Source organism: Peromyscus californicus, unplaced genomic scaffold, assembly GCF_007827085.1.
Source record: "Peromyscus californicus insignis strain IS unplaced genomic scaffold, ASM782708v3 Scaffold_5__1_contigs__length_169319896, whole genome shotgun sequence".
NCBI classification, from domain to species: domain Eukaryota; kingdom Metazoa; phylum Chordata; class Mammalia; order Rodentia; family Cricetidae; genus Peromyscus; species Peromyscus californicus.
In genome coordinates, this window is record NW_026294573.1 from 12,127,069 (window position 1) to 12,151,694 (window position 24,626).

The window sequence follows — 24,626 nt, forward strand, 5'->3', positions numbered from 1 at the left end:
TTCAGCTGGAAGCTCAGAATTCCCTCCTCGGGGATGCTCTGGCAGCCACACAGGATGTGGAGAGTTCACCCTGGGCAGTTCCCTCTCACAGTGCTCTTGGTTTCCCTGAGTCCGGTAGTACGACCAGGTCTTTACTGGTGGTGTTTGCTTACATATGCACATAGAAGCCAGTCTCCCCAAGACATCCCTGGTCCTGTGCTCACTGGGCAGGCCAGTCAGGCTAATGTGTATAGGGCCCCAGGCAATTCATGGAGAGACAGACTAAGGATGGCTAAGTGCCCCTTGTCACAGAGAAGCAGGGATGTGGATGGGAGGACTGTGAGGTCTGAAACAGCCTGTCCCTAGCACAAAGAAAGAATGCTGGTTCTGTCTGGTTAGCTCACTTCACACAAAACACCATCCTCACCCGAGAGGGCTTGTGTCTGGATGAGACTGGGTGCTGACCCCCAAGATTCCCCAGCCTCCCAACCCACCTGTCACCACACACCCCTCCACAGAGGGAATAAAAACAAACCCTCTGAGCTCAATCACTCTTTTACAAAAGCTTGTGGGGCCTCTGAGCTCAGTTTCTCCATCTGTGAAATGAGGCGTTCTCGGGTTGCCTGGAATACATAGTCATACCTGACCCCCACCCTGCACCCACGCGCGCGCGTGCGCGTTCACACACACACACACACACACAGAGTAGGTGCTCAGAGCGCGGCCACGCCCCCACAACGGCCACGCCCCTCACCTGCTGACCCAGCCCGCCGCGTTGCCATGGCGACGCACGTACACAGGCCGGGCAGGCGCGCGGGGTGCGGGGCCAGGAGGGAGACTCCGCAGAGCGCGGCAGGCCGCCTCGCCCTGGAGCTGTCAAGCCGCTCCCAACCCGCAGGGCTCTTGGAGGAGGACGGAGCTCTAGTTTCCTCCTCCTGACAGGTAAGTGCGATTCCAGGGATGACTGGCAGAGAGCAGTGGTGATGGGAGGAGGCGTGTCCTCGCCCCAAGCTCTCCAATCCAGGCTCTAATTTCAGGGCAGCTGCCCAGACACCAACCGTTCCTCCCTAAGTGCAGTCACACCCTGTCCCCAGAGGCATCTTGATGGGACCTTCGGCCCCTAGGATGTCCACCTGGTGCAGCTGGATTAGGAGGAGAACTCTCTGACTTAGGCGGTCATCCATCAGCAGTCAGAGATCCCCTTGCCTGACCTCACATGCCCAGCTGTAACTCGGAGCAAAGTATACAGCTGGCTCCCAGGCTGAGTAGCCTTCACAGAATGTTCACTCCATAGCCCATTTCTAACCAGTCTCCGACCCATGTGTGATGGAAGCTGATCGGCTCTTGGCGGGGTATCAAGAGAGACCAAACCACAGTTTAGCACGTTCAAATGGCTACAGTATTATCAGGCAGGTGAGGGACTGCACAGGGCCGGACTAAGGTGTAGAAACGATGTCTTCAGAGGAAGCGGAAGAAATAGTCTGAGCTTCCAAAATTCCATCTAGGATTAACACTGAAGTGGGGAAGGAAAGGTAGAGGCTGACCTTCCTTGGAGGCATCGTTTTGTGCTCTCATTCAGTAAGTATTTACTGAACACCTCCATCTGCGTGGCATGGCAGCTCTGGGCACTGGAGATGGAGTCGTGACCAAAACCGTCAGGATGGCAGAGGGCCCCAGGATTTCACTCTACAAGCAAGCTAACAGTGAGGGACACTAACAAGTGAGGGAATGCAGGGAGAAGACACGAGACTCCTAGACCAGAGACCCCCGCCCCTTGCCTTGGCTGTCCTGCATCCACTCCGGGTTCCATCATGCAGGTGGGTGTGGTGGTGCATGTCTGGGAACACAGCTCCCAAGAAGGGGAAGGCAGAAGAATCAGAAGTTCAAGGTCATCCTTGAATGCCTAGCCTTGATTAGGCTCAGTACAGGGTGGCGATGGAGAAGAGACCTGATGTGATGTCCTCACCATCACAGCTACAGGGGTTTTTTGTTTCTATCCCCAGTGACATAACTCTGTTTTCCAGAAGGTTCTCATTTGAAAAGAAAATGAGGACTGTTGCTCTTAGAGCTAGGGTTGAGATGTGTCCTGGGCACCTGGATGGAGGGCAATTAGAATTCAAACAGAAAGATGCATTATCATCAATGTTTTAGGAATGTTCAATGTTTGTTTTTAAACTGTGCAGAACTTACTTTGGAGTGCATTGTGAGATAGAAATACAAATGGATGGGTAGAAATATGAATGGATGGGTAGAAAATGAATGGATGGGTAGAAATATTAATGAATGGGTAGAAATACAAATAGATGGATAGAAATATGAATGGATGGGTAGAAGTATGAATGAATGGTTAGAAATATGAATGGATGAGTATGTGGGAAAGAAGGCACAGCAAGCTGAGCATGGTGGTACACACCTGTACTCCTAGCTCCTGGGAGGTAGAGATGGGAAAATGAGTTCAAAGTCATTCTCAGCTATACAGTGAGTTTCAGACCAGCCTGGGCTACCTGGAGAACCTGTCTCCAAACCCCAAACCTAATCATGATAATAACGTTAATAGCAAACTATTGATTACAGAATCTGGGTGGCGAACTCACAGGAATTTCTACTCCTTTCTTTTTTCTTCTTTTAATGTGTGTGGGGTTTTGCCTGCAAGTGTGTGTGTGTGCACTGTGTCCACTCAGTGCCCACGAAGGTCTGAAGAGGGCATCAGATCCCCTGGAACTGGGATTATGAATGGCCACAAGCCACCACGAGGATGCTGGGATAATCATACCCAAGTCCTTTACAACCCTGAGAAGCCAGTGCTTTGGCCATCTTTCTGGCTCCATTTGATTTTCTTTCTATGTACTCTAGCCCACCCTCAAACTCACAATCCTCCTGTCTCTGCTTCCACAGTGCTGGGTTACAGGCATGCACTCCCACACCCAGCTCACTGTCTGCTTTAAAGAACTCTGTATAGTTGACATTTCCATAACAAAATGTTGGGGGAAATCTGTGCAGACTCCTGATCACATAGAATCTTGTATCTTTCTACTGCATCTTTAGAAATCAGTCCTTGGCTCAGCACTTGCCGAGCCAGCGTGAGGACCTGAGTTTGATTCCCATCACCCACCCACAGAGGGAGGGAACCGACTCCTGCAAGCTGTCCTATGATCTCCATATGCTTACTGAGGTATATGGACACCTGTGGGAGAACAGACACACACACACACACACACACACACACACACACACACACACACACACACACGAGAGAGAGAGAGAGAGAGAGAGAGAGAGAGAGAGAGAGAGAGAGAGAGGAGAGAGGAGAGAGAGAGGGAGGGAGGGTGTTTTAAAATTAAAAACGGAATCACTCTCTTTCCTAATTTAATATATGGAGAAATTCAGTGATTTACAAAGGCAGTATCAATTAATGCCTGCTTTTTCAGGGGCCCACCTGGTGCTTTAAACTCAGTGGGAGTGTGTGGGTCTCCGAACTGGAGTTTGAGAAGCCCAAATGAGCGTCAATGATAGCAGCGTATGCTGTGTGCCAGGCAGCCTAGGGGAGAGTAACTCACCCACAGTATCTGCACTAATAAGTGCTGGGTCATAGCTAATCAACATGAGCTGTGGGTGTCATGGATGACTAGGTGGGCAGCCATCATCCACGGCATTCAGGTTGTGCTTGGGTCATTTAGAGCTGTGTTTTTCCATCAGGAGGCTGGGGAGATGGCTCAGTGGTTAAGAGTTCTTACTGAACTGTCTTGCAGAGAACCCAGGTCCAGTTCCCAGCACGCACATGGCAGATCACAACCGCTTGTTTTTGTTTTTTTAATATTTGTTTATTTATATTATGTATATGAGTGCTCTATCTGCATATACGCCTGCACACCAGAAAAGGGCACCAGATCTCATTACAGATGGTTGTGAGCCACCCCGTGGTTGCTGGGAATTGAACTCAGGACCTCTAGAAGAGTAGCCAGTGCTCTTAACCACTGAGCCATCTCTCCAGCACCTCCCCCCCTTCACAACCACTTGTAACTCCAATCTCAAGGAATCTGGTACCCTCTTCTGACCTCTGTGTGTTTCTGAATACACTTGGTGAACATTCATACACTCGAGCACACACACACACATTCACATAAGGTAAAGAAATATATTTTTGAAAAATTTGAGTTTGATTATCAGATTTCGATTCTTCTCTGTTAGTGATCACTATTAGGCGAGATGACCTTCCAAAGGCATGGCCTTGTCAGCCAGCACCTGGCCACTCCGTCTCTACAGACCTTTCCCTCAGGACACGATGACTCTAGGGAGACCCTATCCATCCCAGTCTGACTAACGTGTTTCCCTAACCAAAGCCTTTCTGATTCCTTCTGCAGGGAAATCAGAGAGAATGAAAGCCTATTTGAAGAGTGCAGATGGCTTTTTTGTCCTAAATAAAAGCACCACGATCGGCAAGCATACGGATTCGGACCTTGTCTTACAGGTAAGAACACGGCCCACCCCTGCCCCATGCTACCCCAGCACTTCTTAGTGTGGGGTGGATGCAAGGCTCTCAGAGCCCAACGGCTACATCCAGCAAGCAGCCACCTAGGTCCTTGAGCCACCAAAAATCCACTATCACGCACAGGAATCTTCCGGGTGGGGGAGGGGAGCTGAGTGTCACCTGGAGGTGATGGGCCTTCTGCCTGTTGCTGAACACATCCTCACAGGTCCCACGTTGTTCCCTGTCCAAAAGCAGCCTTCTGGGTGCGTATAAGGTGTGCACAGGGCAGGTGCATTGAACTACCCTCCCCTGCCCTGTGCCAGGGGAGGCCTCTCTCTTTCCAAAGCCCCCGAACCGAGGCCTTTCCCTTTCCTTAGCCTGCCTCTGAGGGGACCCTGGAGCTCAGGAAGCTCTGAGGTGAAGCCTTGGGCTTAGCCGCAGCCTCCTTTGATTTACTTCATTCTCTGATGGGCTGTGGTTTGGTCCAAAGCCTCAGTTCACTGACAGCCAAGGAAGTGGAAGAAATGAATAATCAAAACAGAGGTTCCGAGTCTCTTTAAATATTCAAATTAATATTAAATATTAAATGTGTGTGGAAGGGCAGAGAGCTAGGGATGGATCCTCCTACAGTGGAAGAGCAGGGGCACTGCCCCCAACTCTGTACCACACCTCTTTAATATTCTTTCTTGTGAAGAGTCACAGAAGGTTCCAAAGATAGTGGAGGGAACTTGAGTGTGCACCTCACTCTGTTTCCCCAGTGATACACTTGTGTGACACAACAGGCCAGGACATGGGTCATGGTCCTGGACATATGTGTGTGGGAGGGTGGCCTGTGGAGAGCAGGTGGCCATGGTTTTATCACGGGTGCAGATTCGTGTGCAGAAGCCGAGATGTAAAACATCTACCCCATCATAGATCCAGACCCCACTTCATAGTTACAGCGGCCCCTCCCACCATCCCTGAGCCCTGAAACGAGTCTCCTCTTCTCCATGTTGATAAGTCTGTTGTTTGGAGAAAGTTACATCAGTAACATCATACGGGGTATGGCCTTTTGAGCTACGGGTTTGTTTTGGATGTATTTAGATTGCTGTCTTGTTTCTTTTTTACTGCTGGGTAGTATTCCGTGGTATGGACATGTGGCTGTTCGTTTAACCATTTGTGTACAGGACATTGTGATTATCTCTAGTTTGGGGCCATTTACAGATAACGGCCCATTTCAGTTTGCTACCCACCGCTGTGATAAACACCATGACCAGAAGCAATGCGAGGAAAGAGTTTATTTGGTTTACAAGTTCTGATCATAACTCACCACTGAGGGACGCCAACTCGGGAACTCAGGACAGGGACTGGAGCCGAGGTCGCAGAGGTGTGGACACCGCTTACTAGCTTAAATACCCCAGACCACGTGCCTAGGTAATGTTGCTGGCCCCTCCCACATTAACCATTAATTGAGAGAATACCTCACAGGCTTGTCCAAAGGCCAGTCTGATGGAGGCATTTTCTTAATTGAGGCTTCACTTCCGAGATGATTACAGATTGTGCCAAATTTACAAAGTATCTACCCAGCACAGTGCTGTGCACAATTTGTGAGTGGGCATGAATACCTGAGAATGTGATGGCAGGGTCATGGAGCAACGTCTGTTTAGTACCTAGAGACACCACCACACTTGTCCAAAGTGGCTGTGCGGTTTCCACCTCCGCCAGCATTGTAGGGGGAGATGGTTCTGCACCCCCTCCAGCAGTGAGTGCTGTTCATGGCTGTTTTATTTTAGGTGTTGAGTATGAGTGACGAGAGCCCCATAAATCTCCATATTTGCCTCATTTCTGATTCTAGAGAGAGGACAGTCAGCATCCCGCCATTACAGAGCAGGTTAGCTGTAGTGTAGCGTTTCTGGAAAGTTCGCCTAGTCTTAGGACAAATTCGACCAATTTAAAAATAGCTCAGCAGCTGGGCAGCGGTGGCGCACGCCTTTAATCACAGCACTCGGGAGGCAGAGCCAGGCGGATTTTTGTGAGTTCAAGGCCAGCCTGGTCTACAGAGCGAGATCCGGGACAGGCACCAAAGCTACACAGAGAAACCCTGTCTCAAAAAACCACACACACACACAAAAAATAGCTCGGCACATTCCCCGTGGTACTTACTCTTCCGGATGCCAGGACAAAATACCTGATGGAAACAACAGAGAACCTTGTTTGAGTGCACAGTATCCAAGAGAGTTCACTCCATGGTTACTGGGGCCCTTATGAGCAGTCAGAACATCAGTGGTGGCAGAGGAACTTCAGATCTCCTGACAGACAGGAAACAGAGTGGGAATACATGAAACACCAGGGCAGCTGCAACCCAAGGACACATCCCAGTGTGCAGTGATGTGCTTCCTCCAGATAGATCTCACCTCCTACTTCCCAATCATTCTTATTACAAAGCCAGGCATTGAATCAGAGTCCTCAGCATCTCCATGGAAACTACCATCCCAGATACTCCAGAGACATGCTTCACTAATGCCCAGGGCTAGCTTTCTCTATCTAGTCAAGTTGATCACCATAAACCTGTGGTGATTTGAATAGGTACAGCCCCCACAGGCTCATGTGATTGAATGCTTGGCCACAGAGAGTGGCACTATTAGGAGGTGTGGCCTTGTAGGAGGAGGTGTGACAATGTGAGGGCAGGCTTTGAGGTCTTATATGCTCAAGCCATGCCCAGTGTAGCACACAGTTCACTTCCTGTTGCCTGCAATCAAGATGTAGAACTCTCGGCTTCTTGCCAGCACCATGTCTGTCTGCATGCTGCCATGCTTCCCGCCCTGATGATAATGGACTGAACCTCTGAACTGTAGCCAGCCCCAATTAAATGTTTTCCTTTATAAGAGTTGCCATGGTCATGGTGTCTCTTCACAGCAATAGAAACCCTAACTAAGACACCACCACACCCCCTTTCACATGGTCTCCTATATGACAAGGTCTCCAGGAAAGGGCACAGAGAACCTGTTCAGTGCCCACACTGGGAAAATTAAGAGAAAGAGTCAGTATTTCTTCTTAGCACATTAAGAGAGAGAGACTTTAAGCCAGGCATGGTGGCCCAAGTCTCTAGTCTGAGGCAGAGGCCGTCGGATTTCTGAGTTCAAGACAAGCCTGGTCTACAGAGGGAATTCCAAGACACCCAGGGCCACATAAAGAAACCCTGTCTTGAAAAAACAGAATGAGAGAGAGACAGAGACAGAGACATAGAGAGAGACTTTAGGTCATTTTATTTCCTGTTAGCCAAGGTAAAAACAGGAATCTATTTAATTTTTTCTATTTTGTTTATTATTTATGTGTGTGTATGTGTGTGTGAGTGAGTGAGTGAGAGAGAGAGAGAGAGAGAGAGAGAGAGAGAGAGAGAGAACCATGGGAAGTGGCATGTGGAAGTGGCATGTGGCAGTCAGAGGACAACACTGTAGAGTGGGTTCTCTCCTTCCACCTTTACAAGGGTGGCAGGAATTGGACTCATTTGCCCAGGCTAGCATGGCAAACACTTTTTTTTTAAACTATCTTTTTATTTATTCTTTGTGTCTTTCACATCATGCATCCCAGTCCCACCCATCTCCTGTCTCCTTACATCCACCCTCTGCCCCTGCAACACCCCCCCTAATAAAACAAAATAAAATTTAAGATAAAAAAGAAAAGGAAAGGAAGAAAGGGAAAATCTCGTCATGGAAGCTGCAGCGTGACAGCGAGTCACGCAGGAAGCCCCTTTATCCATACATCTTCGTGTACAGGCATTCATCGCAAAGAATCATTAGCTTGGTTTGAGGCCCCTGGTCTCTGCTACACCATCGACGCTGGGCCTCACTGGGACTCTCCCTGGACATCCCCTTGCTGCCCCGTGTCATAGAGGTCCTGCAGCCCTGGGTCTGCACGACCTCCCTTTTGCCCACCTGTGCTCCAGTAGATCACAGATAGGGTGGACATTGGGGTGGGCCAATACTTAACTCTGGTTCCTGGCCTGGGTAGTCGCTGGGTTGGTCAGCCCGCCTGCTCTCCTCTGTCTTCACCACCAGGACAAGCTCTCCAGCATTGCCCTGGCGAGCAAGGGGCAGGGTCAGTTCTCCAGCTTTCACAGCCTTGGGGCCGGTTCTCCCACACCTACACCTCCAGGGCCAGCTCTACTGTGTTCCCCAGTCCAGGTGCAGGGCCACTCTCCCGAGTGCTGCAGCTAACGAGGGCAGGGACAGCGACAGCTCTCCTGCACTTATGACCTCAGGGCCAGCTCTCCTAATGGCAAGCACTTTTCCCTGCTGGGCCATTTCACCAGCCCCAGTGACCTCTCTTTTTGGACCCTACTATAAGACTAAATAATCATTCTGGTTTGAAAAGGCACAGGCAGGCAGAGTTGGACCTGAACCTCTTTAAGTCATTTCCTGACTGTGTGGCTTTAAGCTTATGTTCCCATCTGTGAACTATGTACCTCTCTGGATTCTGGTGTTGCCTGAATGAGAAAAGGCATCCGAATGCCTGGCACACAATGTTAAGTAAATAACACCGTGATCATTATTATGGGCTCATAAAATGAGGCTAAGAGAAATTCTCAGGAGCGCTGGGGGAGAGGAGGGCACCTATGGAGCCTGAAAGCTGTTTGGAAAAGGGAACTAATGAGAATCATTATTATACGGGCAGAAATTGAGTGGCATTTGATATAAAAATAATTGGCCACCTACTGTCCTTGGCCTCCTTCAAATGGAAGTCAGCAGGGTGGAGGGGTGGTTCCGTAGTTAAGAGAGCAGGCTGCCAATAGAGAACCCAATCCATGTGAGGCTCACAACCGCCTGGAACTCCAGCTCCGGGATCCAACACACAACAAGCACACACACACACACACACACACACACACACACACACACACACACACACGTAAAAATAAAAATTTCAGAAGCTGGATAAAGTTGAGCTGGTGAGGCTCAGTGGGAAAAGGGGCTTGCCGCCAAGTCCAGCCACCTATGTCTGATGCTGGGACCCACACGGTGGAAGGAAAAAGCCAGTTCCTGCAAGGTGTCCTCCCGGCATGTGCACCATGGCATGGGCACACCCCCAAATTAATAAATAAATGTAGTCTTTAAAAAAATCTTACAGCCGGGCGGTGGTGGCGCACGCCTTTAATCCCAGCACTCGGGAGGCAGAGCCAGGCGGATCTCTGTGAGTTCGAGGCCAGCCTGGTCTCCAAAGCGAGTTCCAGGAAAGGCGCAAAGCTACACAGAGAAACCCTGTCTCGAAAAACCAAAAAAAAAAAAAAAAAAAAAAAAAAATCTTACAATAAATAGTTTTGTTTGCTTAGGTCAATTCTAAAGGATGGGGAACCTACTCCCTAAGATTCTTTTCATTAGTAAACCCAACCTCATATTGGGGGTAGATGCCACTGTATTGTGACATTAAAGTTTCCGATGACGAAAGGGAGCTCAGTACTTAAAATCATGGAAAGTAGCCAAGCATGGTGGCATAGGCCTTTATACCGAGCACTGGGGAAGCAGAGGCAGTTAGGCGTCTATGGGTTCAAGGCCAGCCAGGTCTGCATAGCAAGTACCAGCCCAGTGAAGGACTCCATAGTGAGACTCTGTCTCAAAAACAAAAACAAAACTAAACAAAGAAAGTAAAGTATAAGAGGGAAAAGCCAAATATAATCGTACGACTTAGGTACAACCAAGGCTGATCTCTAGGGTTTTCCTTCCAGAGTTTTCTCTGCCCCCTGTGCAGATTTTGGCTCCTTGTGGCAGCAGGAAGCCCACCTTGGGCAGCCTGGCCTCCACTGTTATCAGCACACACTCATTTCACAAATATTTACCTGGCTTGGCAGCACCTAGGGCGGAGTCACGTGGTCCTGCAACCTGGAAGCAGATGCAGCCATGAGCGCCCACAGACGTGCTAATAGTCACATGTCAGCGTCAGGGCTCTAAAGGGAAGGCCGGGGAAGGTCAAGGAGGGCACAACTACCCACAGGGAGCCAGGGAATTCCACATGCAAAGGCCCTGAAGCCAGAGGATGTGTGGTGAGCCCACAGTACTGAGAGAAAGGCAGTGGGTCCCTCGGGGAGACTGGGAAGGGCTGAGAGGCAGCTGGGACTCCTCATGTGGCGACTAGGGTTCTGGTCCAGACCGAGAGAGCAAGGGGAGAGAGGCACTGAAGGACTCCCAGCAAGAGAGGGACCAACTTTCAAATGGCCGCTCTGTCTGCAGTGTGACTCAGACTCCACTCCCTGACTTAAGGCAGCTCAGCTCGGTGCTGAACCCTCCTGGAGTGGAGTAGTGTGATTTGTACAGTTTAATATTGGAGGTGGCTACTGATGGCCTCTCTCTCTCTCTCTCTCTCTTTCTCTCTCTCTCTCTCTCTCTCTCTCTCTCTCTCTCTCTCTCTCTCCTCTGTGTGTGTGTGTGTGTGTGTGTGTGTGTGTGTGTGTGTGTGTGTGTGTGTGTGTGTGTGTGTGTGGCTGTGTGGCTGCCTGCAGAGGCCAGATGAAGGTGTGGGAGCCTTCAGAGCTGAGTTACAGCAGGCTGTGAGCTCCCTGATGAGGAATTTCACATCTCTGGAATGTGAATTTCAGAGCTCTTTGAAAGAAGCAGCCAACACCCTTAACCACTGGGCCATCTCCTCAGCCCCAACTTTAATTTTGAGACAGCTTGTCACTGAATCTGGAGCTTTAAGACTAGGTTCCTGTCTTCACCTCCCACATACCCCCACAGCTAGAGGGTTACAGATGCCCCCGCCATGCCTGGCATTTACAGTGGGAATCAAAAGCCAGGTTCTCATGCTTGCATGTAAGCAGGGTACCAGCTGAGCCATCTCCCCAGCCCCTCTTTTTTAGTTTACGAGATGCGTCTCACTATGTTGCCCAGGCTGGTCTTAAACTCCTGGACTCAAGCGATCCTCCTGCCTCCGTCACACACAAAACTTGCACCTGGTGAACAGGACTGTTATTCAAGCTCTGCCGAGAAAGGGCTTCAGGTCTTTTTGAATGAAGAAATGTCCCCGTCCAGTGGCCGACGAACTTCCCACATGCGTACGAGCTTGCTTGTTAAATGCAGGCTCCCATCTTTCAGATCCCTCCGCTCACCGCATCCCGGCTAGTCTCTTCTATTCCAGCAGCAGGCCTCTCCTCCACCTCCCTTATTCCTGTGACTGATCTCGCGGTCACCTTGGCAGGCTTTGTTTAGAATCCCTTAGGAAGCAAACCTTTGGAAGGTGAGTCCACGAGGCCCCTTCCATGGAGGAGTAACTGAGGGGGATCCCTGGTGCTCCCTGGCTGGCCAGCCAAGCCAGACTGGCAAGTTCCAGGCCAGCGAGAGGCCCTGTGCCGTAATAAGGTAAACAGCACCTAAGGGAAGAGATTGGCACACGCGTGCACATGAATGCACACAGTTGAACACACACACACACACACACACACACACACACACACACACACACACACACACACAATGCCACCCTAGGGAATAAAAACTACTATTATTGTTATTACCATCTTTCATACCAAAGTGTGTAAATGGGTGTTAGAAAGGCCAAAACCACAGTCAGTCAGGAGTGGTTTCAGATGTGAGACTAACTCTAAGCTTTCCCGTGTAGCTCGGGGAACACCTAAAATTCCTGTGGGCTCACAGAGACAGTCACAGCCACCTAAAGCGGTGGAATCCTCAATGAGAGCAAACAGTTAAACAGGGAAGCTGAGAGGCTCTTGTGACCCTCCTTTGAGGCAACACGTTGGGCTGGCGCCCTCTGCTGGGGAACTAGGGTAACAACATGTTTTCCCTAGGAGTGCCTTGAGGCTGTACTACTAGGGTAACCACTGAGTCCTACCTAGGGTACAACGGACAGGTTCTCAGAGTAAACAAAACCTGTCAGAGTGGGGCTAGAAAGGCCATCTGGTAGCTAGTGTGAGGATCTGGATTCGGTGACCAACGCTCTGGCTTGGCAAGTGTGGTACGTTGAAAGAAAATGGCCCCCAAAGGGAGCGGCACTAATAGGAGGCATGGCCTTGTTGGAGTAGGTGTGGTCTTGTTGAAGGAAGTGTGTCACTGTGGAGGCAGGCTTTGAGGGCTCCTGTATGCTCAAGCCACATCCACTGTCTCAGACCACTTCCTGTTGCCTGTCAGCCAAGATGTAGGATACTCACCCACTTCTCCAGCACCCTGTCTGCCTGCACACCGCCTGTCCCATCATGATGATAATGAACTAAACCTCTAGAAACGTAAGCCACCCCAATTAAATGTTTTTCCTTCATAAGAGTTGCCACAGTCATGGTGTCTCTTCACAGCAGTAGAAACCCTAAGACAGCAGCAAGCCAAGGCCCAGAGAGCCTTGGTACGGTGAACGAGCAAGGCTAAGCATCTGGTACGGAACATAGCTGGAAGATGGAGCCTCCCCACAAAAGGTTTGCAGCTTGGCATTTGAGAGAGACTCTTGAGCAGGCAGAATGAATGGGAAACTGGTTGATTGGTTTTGGGTGGTTAAGTAGGTGAGTCGGCTCTGCCCCAGTAGGGTACAGGATGCAGGCAAGCTCTGTGTCTCCTTCAGTCACCAGTTCTGAGCATGTGCAATGGGGGACCTGTGTGGTGGCTGTGTCATGAGACCACATTGCTGGGAAGTGGTGGGGACCGCCACTGGCAGCTAAGTTAGAATAGAACATTTCACTTGTTATGTTAACTTTCTGTTTCCAACAATATATTTATTATCTCACAGCTCTCGGGTCAGAAATCTGGGTGGATTCGGTCTCTGTTCTGGGTTACTCAAAGCCAAAATCAAAATGTCGACAGACCCGGGGTCCTCCCTGACGTCTGGAGACGGCATGCCTCCCAGCCCATTCAGGCTTTTGGAAGAATTCAGTTCCTTGCAGTTACTGAGATGAGACCCTCTTTTCCTTGCTGGCTGTCAGTTGGAGGACATACTCAGGTTCTGGAAGCTTCCCACATTCCATGGTTTCTGGCCCCTTTCATTTTTAAAACCAGCAACAGAGGCTGGTTGCCTGTGCTTCCTCTTCAGACCACTCTCTAGATCCAGCTACTGAAAGGCTGGTCTGATTTCAGTGTGTGTGTGTGTGTGTGTGTGTGTGTGTGTGTGTGTGTGAATTTGTCCACGTGTGTGCACACGTACATGTGTGTGTGGAGATCAGATGACAACTTCAGGCATTATTGTTCAGGTACACACACACACACACACACACACACACACACACACACACACATACACACACCTTTTTTTTTTGGTTTTTCGAGACAGGGTTTCTCTGTGTAGCTTTGCGCCTCTCCTGGAACTCACTTGGTAGCCCAGGCTGGCCTCGAACTCACAGAGATCCGCCTGGCTCTGCCTCCCAAGTGCTGGGATTAAAGGCGTGCGCCACCACCGCCCGGCTACACACACCTTTTTTAAAAAATAATGTTTCTCAGTGGCCCGAAGCTCACCAAGAAGGCTAAGCTGGCTGGCCAGTGAGCCTCAGGGATCCACAGCTAGGATTTCAAGCATGAGCAACCATGCCTGTCTTTTTACATGGGGATAATTCAGGCCCTCATGCTTACCAGGCAAGCAAGCACATCACCTAAGAGCTATCTCCTCTGTTCTTGAAAGTACCCCACCCCCCAACTCCTGTGACTCAGTCCCACTTGGGTAAGCCAGGACTGTCCACAGATTAATAGTGTATCATATGTATCACACAGAACAGAGGGTAGTGACAGATCCGTGAATCCCCTCTACTCTGAAAATGTCAGTGTGGCTGGAACCCTGTTCTGACTGACCCTGGTTGTCAACTTCACATACCCAGAAAGAGGGAACCTCTGCTGAAGAATGGCCCCCATCAGATCGGCCTGTGGACATGTCTGGGGGGCATTTTCTTGAGTGCTGGTTGATGTGGGAGGCCTCAGCCCTCTCTGGGTGGTATCAACCCTGGGCAGATAGGTCTGGATCATTTAACAAAGATATTCAAACATGAGCCCGGGAGCAAGCCAGTGAGCAGCACTCCTCCATGGCTTCTGATTCAGTTCCTGCCTCCAGGTTCCTGCCCTGACTTCTGTCAGTGATGAACTGGAACTGTGAGCCAAATAAACCTTTCTTCCCCCGAGTTGTTTTTGGTCAGTGTTCATCTCAGCAACATAGAAGCAAACTAGGAAAGGACCTGAGCTTAGATTCTCAGCTCCCACATGAAAAGCTGGGTCGTCTGGAAGCCCAGGACTCGGGATGTGTAGATGGGAGGAGCCATGAGGTGGCTGGCCAGTCAGTCTGTCCAATGCAATGGCACAGTGAGAGACACTGTCTGGAAAGTTAAAGCAAGGCGTGGTGAGGATACCTGCTGTGTGACACTGTTCCTGGGGAGACTTGAACAAGTGTCTACGCACCTCAGACAGGGAACTAATGACAAACCAAAATACAGACACCACCCAAGTCCAACTTGGTGAACCAGTGAGTTTTATTGGGGTCACTTACAGGAATATGGGTGATGGGTCACTTACAGGAATATGGATGAGGGGTCACTTACAGAAATATGAGTGAGGGGTTATGTAGCTAGAGTTTTCCTGCCTGGCCCACAGTCAGGACAAATCTCTCTCACCTGCCAGTCCCACAGCCGCTCAGACCCAACCAAGTAAACACAGAGACTTATATTGGTTACAAACTGTATGGCCGTGGCAGGCTTCTTGCTAACTGTTCTTACAGCTTAAATTAATCCATTTCTATAAATCTATACCTTGCCACGTGGCTCGTGGCTTACTGGCATCTTCACATGCTGTTTGTCATCGTGGCGCTGGCAGTGTCTCTCTCTCAGCCTTCCACTTCCCAGCTTTATTCTCCTCCTTGTCCTGCCTATACTTCCTGCCTGGCCACTGGCCAATCAGTGATTTATTTATTGACCAATCAGCAACACACTTGACATACAGACCATCCCACAGCAGGGTTACTTACAGAAGCAGAAATGATCAAAGACAGCACCAAGGCCCACCCCAGCATGGCTGACAGCTCACAAAAGCTGGGAACCTGGAGGACACTGCACAGCCTGCAGGCAGTTTAACAGGTTGAAATGTCCTTTCTGGATACCCTTTCTGGGTATCTCTGCTTCTTCCAGGAAGCCCAACTTGTCTGTCTGTCTGTTTGTCTGTCTGTTCGTCTCTCAGCAAGCCTTACTGCTTACATAAGCTTGGGGAAGGAGGGACCTAGTGCATCTGCTCAGTTCCCGGAACTTCCTGAATGATGCCTTTGAGTTGTTGACTTCCCTAGCTTAAAGAGCTTCCCAGCAGGATGGAATGTTTCACCTCTCCTTAGAACAGTGGTTCTCAACCTGTGGGTCACAGCCTCTTTGGGGAGGGTGTGTTAAATGACCCTTTCACATAAAGCCATCAGAAAACACAGATATTTGCATTCCAATTCATAACAGTAGCAAATACAGTTATGAAGTAACAACAAGAACAGTTTTATGGTTGGGGGTCCCCACAACATGAGGAACTGTATTAGAGGGTCATAGCATTTAGGAAGGTTGAGAACCACTCCCTTAGATGAACATTCTGTTGTTTCAACATCTGGTGTCTTAAGTACCTTCCCTCCAGGAAGTTTTACCTTGGTGTAAGCTACAGCACACCACCACCCAGTGTTGATCTCAGCCTCCACACGCATGTGCACAACTGTACATACATGCACACATACGTACACGCGCACGCGCACACACACAGATGAGGACTGATGAGGACCCAGCAAGGAGGCTCCATGTCATCCCCTTCTGGCAGCCCATGAGCAGCAAGTATCAAGGATGTTGCGATTTTCATTTCCCTGGCCCTGACTGTTTTTCTCTATCTCAGTCCTCAGACATCGACAACCACCATGCGCTCATCGAATTCAACGAGGCCGAGGGCAGCTTTGTCCTTCAGGACTTTAACTCCCGCAACGGCACCTTTGTCAACGAATGCCACATCCAGAACGTGGCGGTGAAGCTGATCCCTGGGGACATTCTGCGGTTTGGCTCTATGGGGCTGACCTACGAGCTGGTCATTGAGAGCCCGCCCCAGGTGAGCCCAGCCTCTGCGTGGTCGGGGGGGGGGGGGGGGGGGGGGAGGCGCTGGGCTGGTGCGAGCGTGCAGTCCTGGTCTCAGGTACGGCCACGGGGAGCACTCTGCAACCCCACGCCAACCACAGGTAGCATAGCAACGAGACTCCACCCAGTCCCAGTTCTGGTGCCTCCTGGGGGCTGGGGGGGGTGTCAGCGCCCCCTGATGGGCACTTCCTTGAATTACATGAGCTGTTCAGGAGCCTCTAGGTGGTTTTGAGAACACCGAGATGGGCGCCTCCCTTCCAGGCTGCTCAGCTCCGCTGCTTCTCTCTGATCCAACAGGGATCATCCCTCCGTAGGACCGGGTCTTTTCCGCGGTGCCTGACACTGAGAGGGTCTATCTATAAACTATAAATCCATGTCTAAGAAGGTGATGGACACGTGCCAGGTGTTGTTTTGGCCCAGATCAGAAATGGGTCTGAGGTCACATCCTAAATAATAATCTTGATTCAAGTGAATGAGAACTCAAAACTCACGCAGCCACAGTCCTCAGGGAGCTGTCAGTTATCAGGCTTGGCCGCAAGCACCCAATGAGCCATCTACCCAGTCCGGCACTGTTGTCTAAAAACCACGCTTCGCCATGGTGAATTTGATCTACAATGAACCACATGTGCTTTGAGGGTGGGGTTGGTGGTTTTGATGTGTGAGTACTCCTGTAAAAATTATGGCTACAGCCACAACAGGCAGTGAACGTCACCACCCCGACCTCCTCATGGTGTGGAGGTCATTTGCCTGATATCAGCTGCTCCAGCCAGGTGTGGGTTACTCAATATGAACTTCACCTAGCTGTTGTGTGGACTCTCAACAGAATCAAGTAAATTCTGAGTCAGCCCTCACTCAGTCCGCTTTCTAATGCTTCCTCCCCACGTCCCTGTGTGAAGCCTGTGACTTCCTTTGATTGTCTCTTTTGATTTTTTTCTGAAATTGTGGTAAAATACATTTGACATGGAATTTACCATCTTACACACATTCATGGGGGTTAGTCTGCTTGCTTTACTTCCACTCTCTCTGTTTTGTGTCCAATCATAGAACCAGCTTGCGGAACTGAAACTCCATGCCCCTCAAATACACCCCCTCCCCCATGCGCACACCCCCAGTCACTCAGACCACCATTATGCCTGTGACTCTGTAAAAAGCAACTGCCTGGTGTGTGTTAGTTACTTGTCTTGTTGTCATAAGATATCTGGCGCAAGCAGGATTTATTTTGGCTCACAGGTCAAGGCTACACAGTCCATGGCGGTGACAGGAGTGTAGGCAGCTGCACATGGCACCCACAGTCAGGAAGCAGAGAGAGGTGAATGCTGGTGCTCAGCTCGATTTCTACTGTTTATGCATCCATGGGTGGTGCCGCCACATTCAGTGTGTGTCTTCCCACCTCCCTTAAGTACTCTAGATAACACGTCACAGACTAGAGGTGTGTCTCCTTGTGTAAGCAGAGATTTTCTTTGAGACCTCTGGCCAGCTCCCAAATAACCACACAGAGACTTAACATTAATTATAAATGCTCGGCTGACACCTTGGGCTTGTTACTAACTAGCTCTCACAACTTAAATTAACCCATAGTTCTTATCTATGCCCTGCCACATGGCAGTATCACAAGTCATGCCTAACCTTTTCCTGCCTGGCTGTTGGCCAGTCAGCTCTTTACGATGAGAGTAATACATATTCACAGTGTACAGAAGGATTGTTCCACAGCATCCTAGGTTCTCTTTCACAGGATGAATGACAGGCCAGGTGGCTCGGCTACTTTCTGTGAATTCACTTTCTGTTTGCCTGATGACCCAGGCCTGTGGGCTGCAAAAATAAACAAACAGAAAGGACCGAGGGATATGGTGAGAGCATCTCATGACTCTCATCTGACATTTGAGGGACCTTCTATTTGTTGTGTCTTACATTGGATGCCCAGGCTGGCCTTGAACTCATTATGTAGCCAAGGATGTCTTTAAACTTCTGATCCTCCTTCCTCTACTTCTCAAGTGCTGGGGTTACAGGTGTGCACCACCACATGTGGTTTATGTGGTGCTAGGGATGCAACCCAGGGCTTAATTCATGCTAGAGAAGCACCCCACTACCTGAGCCACATCCCCAGCCCTTAGTTAACCTTCTGGGCTTCTGTTTCTAATTTCTGCCAAGCAGATCCATGTGAGTCATGGGCTCTTTTTTCTCCTCTTGGGTTTCTATAGATACATAAGGATCCCCTGCCCCCCATGCTGGTATAGATAAGGCCTACAAGGACTCAGTTTTCCCAGCTTTCTGTCCCCCCGACCCCCATGTGTGTGTGTGTGTGTGTGTGTGTGTGTGTGTGTGTGTGTGTGTGTGTACACCATGGTAGAGGTCAGAGGACAACCTCAGGTGTTGTTTCTTGCCTTCCACTTGCTTGAGACAGGATCTCTTATACATCACTGTGTATACCAGACTAGCTGGCCCATGGACTTTGGAGAAATCCTCTGTTACCACACCCTGTCTAACCTTTGAAGTGCTGGGATTACAGATGTACACTACCACATCAGGCTTCACATGGGTTCTGGGGATATGAACTGGGGTCTTCAAACTTGCATGCAGCAAGCATGTTACCCACCAAGCCATCTCCCTAGCCCCTAGGTTTCCTCTCAGTCATGGCCAGATCTCCTGGGCTCTATCTAGGAGGACTTGGCCAGAACCCGGTGCACTCTGGTGATGTGAAAGCTCAAGCCACACGCCTCACCACATCCCTACCACATCCCCCGAACCTGCAGCAGCCTGTGTTGCCAGGGCTGACACGGCACGGGATGGAAAGGGACGCCTCTATGATGGAAGCAAACACCCTTGAGACACAGGCTTCCTCTTCTGCCGCGGCTTCTGCCCAGAGCGCTGCTACAGTCCCCGGCAACCCTGGTCGTTCTCTTCCTCCCTTGGTTGATAATGACAGTGGTGCCGGTAGCCAGTGTTAAGGAGTGGTAAACACCAGGAAAGGGACCCGGCACTTCATGGACAGTCTCTCATTCAATTTTTGCGATGCAGGTAGTCACCCCTAATAGCTGAGGCTCACAGTCACACACTCACCACTTGTCAAGACAAAAAGGACAAAAAGCTGCACCCAGTATTGCTTAGTGTTAAATCCTGTCCCCTTAACCAGAGGGGACAGGTCAGCAAACTCCTGTCCCAAGCGTGAGAAATGTGTCCCCTCCCCACTCCACGATAAGAGCACTGACTCAGACTACTACAAGCAAAGAAGTATATTTTACAACTTTGCAAGTCCCAACATTAGGCCAGCATGGCCAACACCTGACCAAGCGCAGAGAACAGTTGGTATAACCCCAGAGTAATTCCTCTCCCTCCTTCCTCACTGGCTGAGGGACCAGGTGGGTGCATCCCCACACGGCACCTGGGCCTTGGCTTGTCCTTTGCTGCCTACATTTGTCTATTTCGTTTCTTAAAACGATTTTTATTTTATTTTTATTTGCATGTGTGTTCAGGCTCATGCATGCATGAGTGTGTGTGTGCCTGTGGGGGTGGGGGGCAAACCACCCTTTCACAGGGGTTACCTAAAACCATTGGAAAGCACAGACATTTACATTATGATTCATAACAGTAGCAAAATTACAGTGATAAAGTAGCAGCGAAAATAGTTTTATCTGGGGTCAGCACAACATAAGGAACTGTATCAAAGGGCTGAAGCATTAGGAAGGTTGCGAACCACTGTTTTATTGGGGCAAGGTCTTGCCTGTTCATGTGGGTTCTGACTTTGTTTACTTTCCTGGTCCATGGACAAAGTAAAAAATACTTACTACCTGCCTTGCTATGAGTTTACCAACCTCCACCGGCCATGCTCTGCCAGGCTTCCTCCTGCTTCACTCGGTTTTTCAAAGAAGAATTTAAAAACAGGCAGAGAGAGAAGGAGGGATTCGTGCATGCTGAGTCCCTGCTGTTTGCCAAGGGCTGTGCTAGTTAATAATTTACTCCGCTAACTGAGAAGTGAGAAAAAGAAAAACAGACTTTGAACACTCTTTCCACTGTTTCTTTAAAACAGCAACTGCGGATATACATATGCAAATGTGCACATTTGCATACATCACAATCTAGCCCCATTGAGGTAACAGGTAAATACCCTGGATCGTTAATATCCAGTGCGTGAACACTGGCTTGTTATAAAAGGCACTCACTCATTCCTTTGTCTGGAAAGTTTTCTGGAGAACTTTGGAATGTTTCCATGGTATAACTTCTAAAGCAGGAAAGTGGGTTTGTGCTCTGTAGCTGTCAGTAATAGCTCAGCGTTTCTCAACATGTGGGTCGTGACCCCAAAAGACCATCGGAAAACACAGATGTTTACATTACAATTCATAACAGTGGGAAAATTCAAAAAAAGTTATGAAGTAGCAACGAAAGTAATTGTATGGTTGGGGGTGGGGGGAGGTCCCCACAACACGAGGAACTGTGTTAAAGGGCTGGAACTTCCTTAGGAAGGTTGAGAACCACGGCTGTACCTGGCAGTGGGGTCTGTGGCTGTAGCTGGCAGTGGGGTTGGCGGCTGTAGCTGGAGGTGGTGTTTGCAGTTGTAGTTGGAAATGAGTTGAGTTTGCAGCTGTAGCTGGCAGTGGGGTTGGCGACTGTAGCTGAAGGGCTTTTTATTTCCCATTTCTCTAATTTCTCACTACCTGTCTTAGTCTAAATCTATTCTCTTTTGAGCCACTGTTTTACTTTGAAGTTTCCTGCCTGAGTGCAGCATGGAAGGTTCTATTTGAGCTGTCAGAACTTGTAGCGCGCCTTTGACTGTAGGCACATAGCAGCACTTGTATAAAGTGTCAGTGAGATTATCGTCCAGGAAATTTTATTGTTATTGGGGGTCAGGAACCCAGATCAAATGGAGCAAAACCCAACAAAACCTTGTGACTGTAAAGCATCTGCTTCGGGCCTGGCTGGATCCAGGTGCTCAAATGATGCTTGGGAATCGGTCTCCTCCAGTTTCAACAGCTCACTCTCTCAGGCAGATTCTGCACTGGGCTCACCTGGAGCGAGGTCTCCACCAGCAGCTACAGCACCAGGTTTTTTTCATTGATTTGTCTTAGGTTATGTGCCTATCTGCAACTTCTCACTGATGCCAGAGGCATGGATGCTCTGACTGGCCAAGTCCTCTCATAGGCATTTTCTCGGCACGGAGGGGTGAGCTCTGCAGGGATTACATGGACTCAGAACTGAGAGGGAAGGGCTGGAAAGACAGTGCTGCCTGGCAAGCAGGAGTTTAGTCTTTGATTTCTCTACATTTTTCATGTGGGCAAGCATGTTTGCACTGTGTAAGCCTATATATGTGTGGGGGGGTGCACCCGTGTGCATGTGGAAGCCCTAGGTTGATGTCAGAAAGCATCCTCAGTGGTGCTTTCTCCTTATTCATTGAAGCAAGGTCTCTCAATCAAACCCAGAGCTCACCGATAGGGCAACTCTCAGTAGCCAGCTACTCTACCTTCCAAAGCTGGAGCTACAGTGGACCACCATGCCCACCCAGCATTTACATGGGTTCTGGGAATTCAGACTCAGGTCCTCACATTTGTGTGGTGAGTGCTTTGACTACTGAGCCATCTCCCTGGTCTGAAGAAGTGAGTTTGGTCCTCAGCATTTACATATAAAAGCCTGGATAGCCGAACCCATGAGCACTAGGTTCAGGGAGAGACTCCGCTTCAAAACATGAGGAGGAGGGTAATTGTAAAGGACACCTGATGTTGAACTCTGGCCTCCATGTGTGTACACTCACAAACACACATACAGGCATGCACACACATGTGAGCACCGTACACACGTGAAAAACTGAAGAACTAAAAGAGCAAGTGTGTGCATAGGTACACCACACAAATGCACAGAATTGGGAGGAGGAAAGATCTCTCTCCCAGAAGATGGGCTGAAGGACGCACCATGGGGAGACACGGATGCTCCGATAAGAAGGGTTCCTACTGGCTGAGCAGAGTGTCCCTATCAGGATCCAGAGATGAAAAGGACAACAATCCACTTTCTCCACTGGAAAAGCCTCCTCCAAGGAGGATGCTGAAGGAAGCAGGTGCCTGGCCGGAGGCTCCCATCCAGGCGCCATCTATCCCAGGGAGGTGGCGTTTGCAGAAGGCCATGGCATCTGCAATGGGATGGAGTGACAGGACTGGAGGGCTGGTGGAAACGATCAGGACCAATGTCGTCCTCAGCCCACCCTGTGCTTTCCTCTGAGATTGACAGCTTCTGGGGGGACCTGCTGATGCATACGGAATCCTGGGGCCAGGGCCTTTTGTATCAAAGGAAAGTTCCAGAGACCAGAAAGGGAGGGCCTGGGACAGTTGGCAGCCTCGGGCAAGGTGTGGTACTGCCTACGGACCACACAGATGGCATCAGGCTGGGGCTGAGGGACCAGAGAGAGGGTGCAGAGTCCTGGGGATCATCCCCTCGCTTCTTGTCTTTCTGTGGCCACATGCTTAACCCAGCTGCCCCTACACGACTGCTTTAATCTACCTCTCTCAGATGGCAGTGGTGCCCATGTTCACTGAGTCTGGCAAGGTGAACTGAGGTAAAGACTACAGGTAGGGATGATCATTTACAAAAATATAGGGTTTTTTCCTATCTGATTTTTTCCCCCTCATTTAGTGGACTGACCTGGAAGGGAATTCATATTTGGAAGGGAAGGGAAAGGCTTCAACCTGAAGATTTACAAAGATGAGAAAACACGATGAGCCAGATGGAGAAGATGGCCAAAAGAAAGGCTTTGGGGATAAGCAGAGCCAAAGGTGTCTACTTTTTTAAACTTAAAAGTTTAAAGATAAAATTTGTCACCTCTGGGTTATGCAAAGTATAATCTTGGTGTCTCAGATTGCAAATCCCACCATAATGTTTCCTTGAGGGGTGGAGTTTAGAATTATTACCCCATTTGAAATTATGGACCCACCCCAGGAGGCTGTTTGCTCAGGTACTAAACAGCACCCCCTGCTGGCATAGTGTGGATCTGCACTTTTGGAGTCCAGCCTACCTGGCAGCCAGACTTGTTGCTGGGGAGCACATGCTGGCAGGAGGGTAGGGGTGGGGGTGGGACTTGTACTCCACCCTCTGCCTCCCTGCATGTCCCTCCAGCTCTTGGAGTTGTGTAGTTGTGAGAACAAAATCAAAGGAGTGGCGCTTGCCAGTGACCCAAGGACTCCCCCGTTTGGGTGAGCTATGGCCGCCATTGCAGGGAGAATTGGTGCTTTATTTTTTATTGTGTTTGGTCTTGTAGCTTAAAGATCTGAAAAATACAGCCTGGGGCTATCTCAGTTGATAAAGTATTTGCTTTGCAAACGTGAAGAACCGAATCCCAGCCCTGTGTGGTGGTGCATGCCTTCAATCCCAGCACTCAAGAGGCCGAGGCGTAGCCTGTGAGTCTGAAACCAGCCTGGTCTATGTAGGGAGTTCTAGGCCAGGCAAGGCTACACAGAGAGTAGAGTGATCCCGTCAAAACAAAACGAAGAACTGAATTTGATCCCCAGAATCCTCAGGGTGGCAGGTTTGCAATCCCGGCTCTGAGGCAGTGGAGACCATCATTCCCTGGGGCTCACAAGCCAGATAGCCTGGCCTCCTCTGCAAGATCCAGGCCAATGAGACACTGTCTCAAAAAAAAAGAACTAAGTGGATGGGTCCTGAGGAACAACACCCAAAGTTGTCTTCTGGCCTACACACACACACACACACACACACGCACACACACACACACACACACACGCACGCGCACGCACACACACACACACGCACACACGCACACACGCCCCCCCCCCCCCACATGCACACACTAGCCTTATTTCGACATAGTTTTGGATTTACAGAGAGATTGTAATGTTATCGGAGTTCTAATAGCATTGTTTCCAGTTACGTCATCGCCAATAACTGTCCGAACTGCACTCAGGGCCCGCATCCCAGCCAGGACCTATGCTACATTCAGCCACCACACCCCCTTGCTATGTGACATTTTCTCGTCTCTGCTTGGTGGTCCTGAGCAGTCCTGGCCAGGCATCCTGGAGACTGTCCCCTAGTCCAAAAGCACCAGGGTCAAAGCTTTTTTTTTTTTTTTTTTTTTTTGTCTTTCGAGACAGGGTTTCTCTGTGTAGCTTTGCGCCTTTCCTGGGACTCACTTGGTAGTCCAGGCTGGCCTCGAACTCA

At 49.7% G+C, this 24,626-nt stretch overlaps 1 protein-coding gene across 3 annotated transcripts in view; it reads left to right on the forward strand.

The window, feature by feature from the left end:
- The first annotated feature begins 754 nt into the window (after positions 1-754).
- Fhad1 (forkhead associated phosphopeptide binding domain 1) overlaps positions 755-24,626 on the forward strand; it is a 127,432-nt gene continuing 103,560 nt past the window's right edge. For all 3 annotated transcript variants that reach the window (XM_052716047.1, XM_052716048.1, XM_052716049.1), the window contains exons 1-3: positions 755-921; positions 4,341-4,447; positions 16,243-16,449. In XM_052716047.1, coding sequence (XP_052572007.1) covers positions 4,355-4,447; positions 16,243-16,449 — 300 coding nt within the window. In that variant the 5' untranslated portion in view covers positions 755-921; positions 4,341-4,354. The remainder of the gene's footprint in view (positions 922-4,340; positions 4,448-16,242; positions 16,450-24,626) is intronic.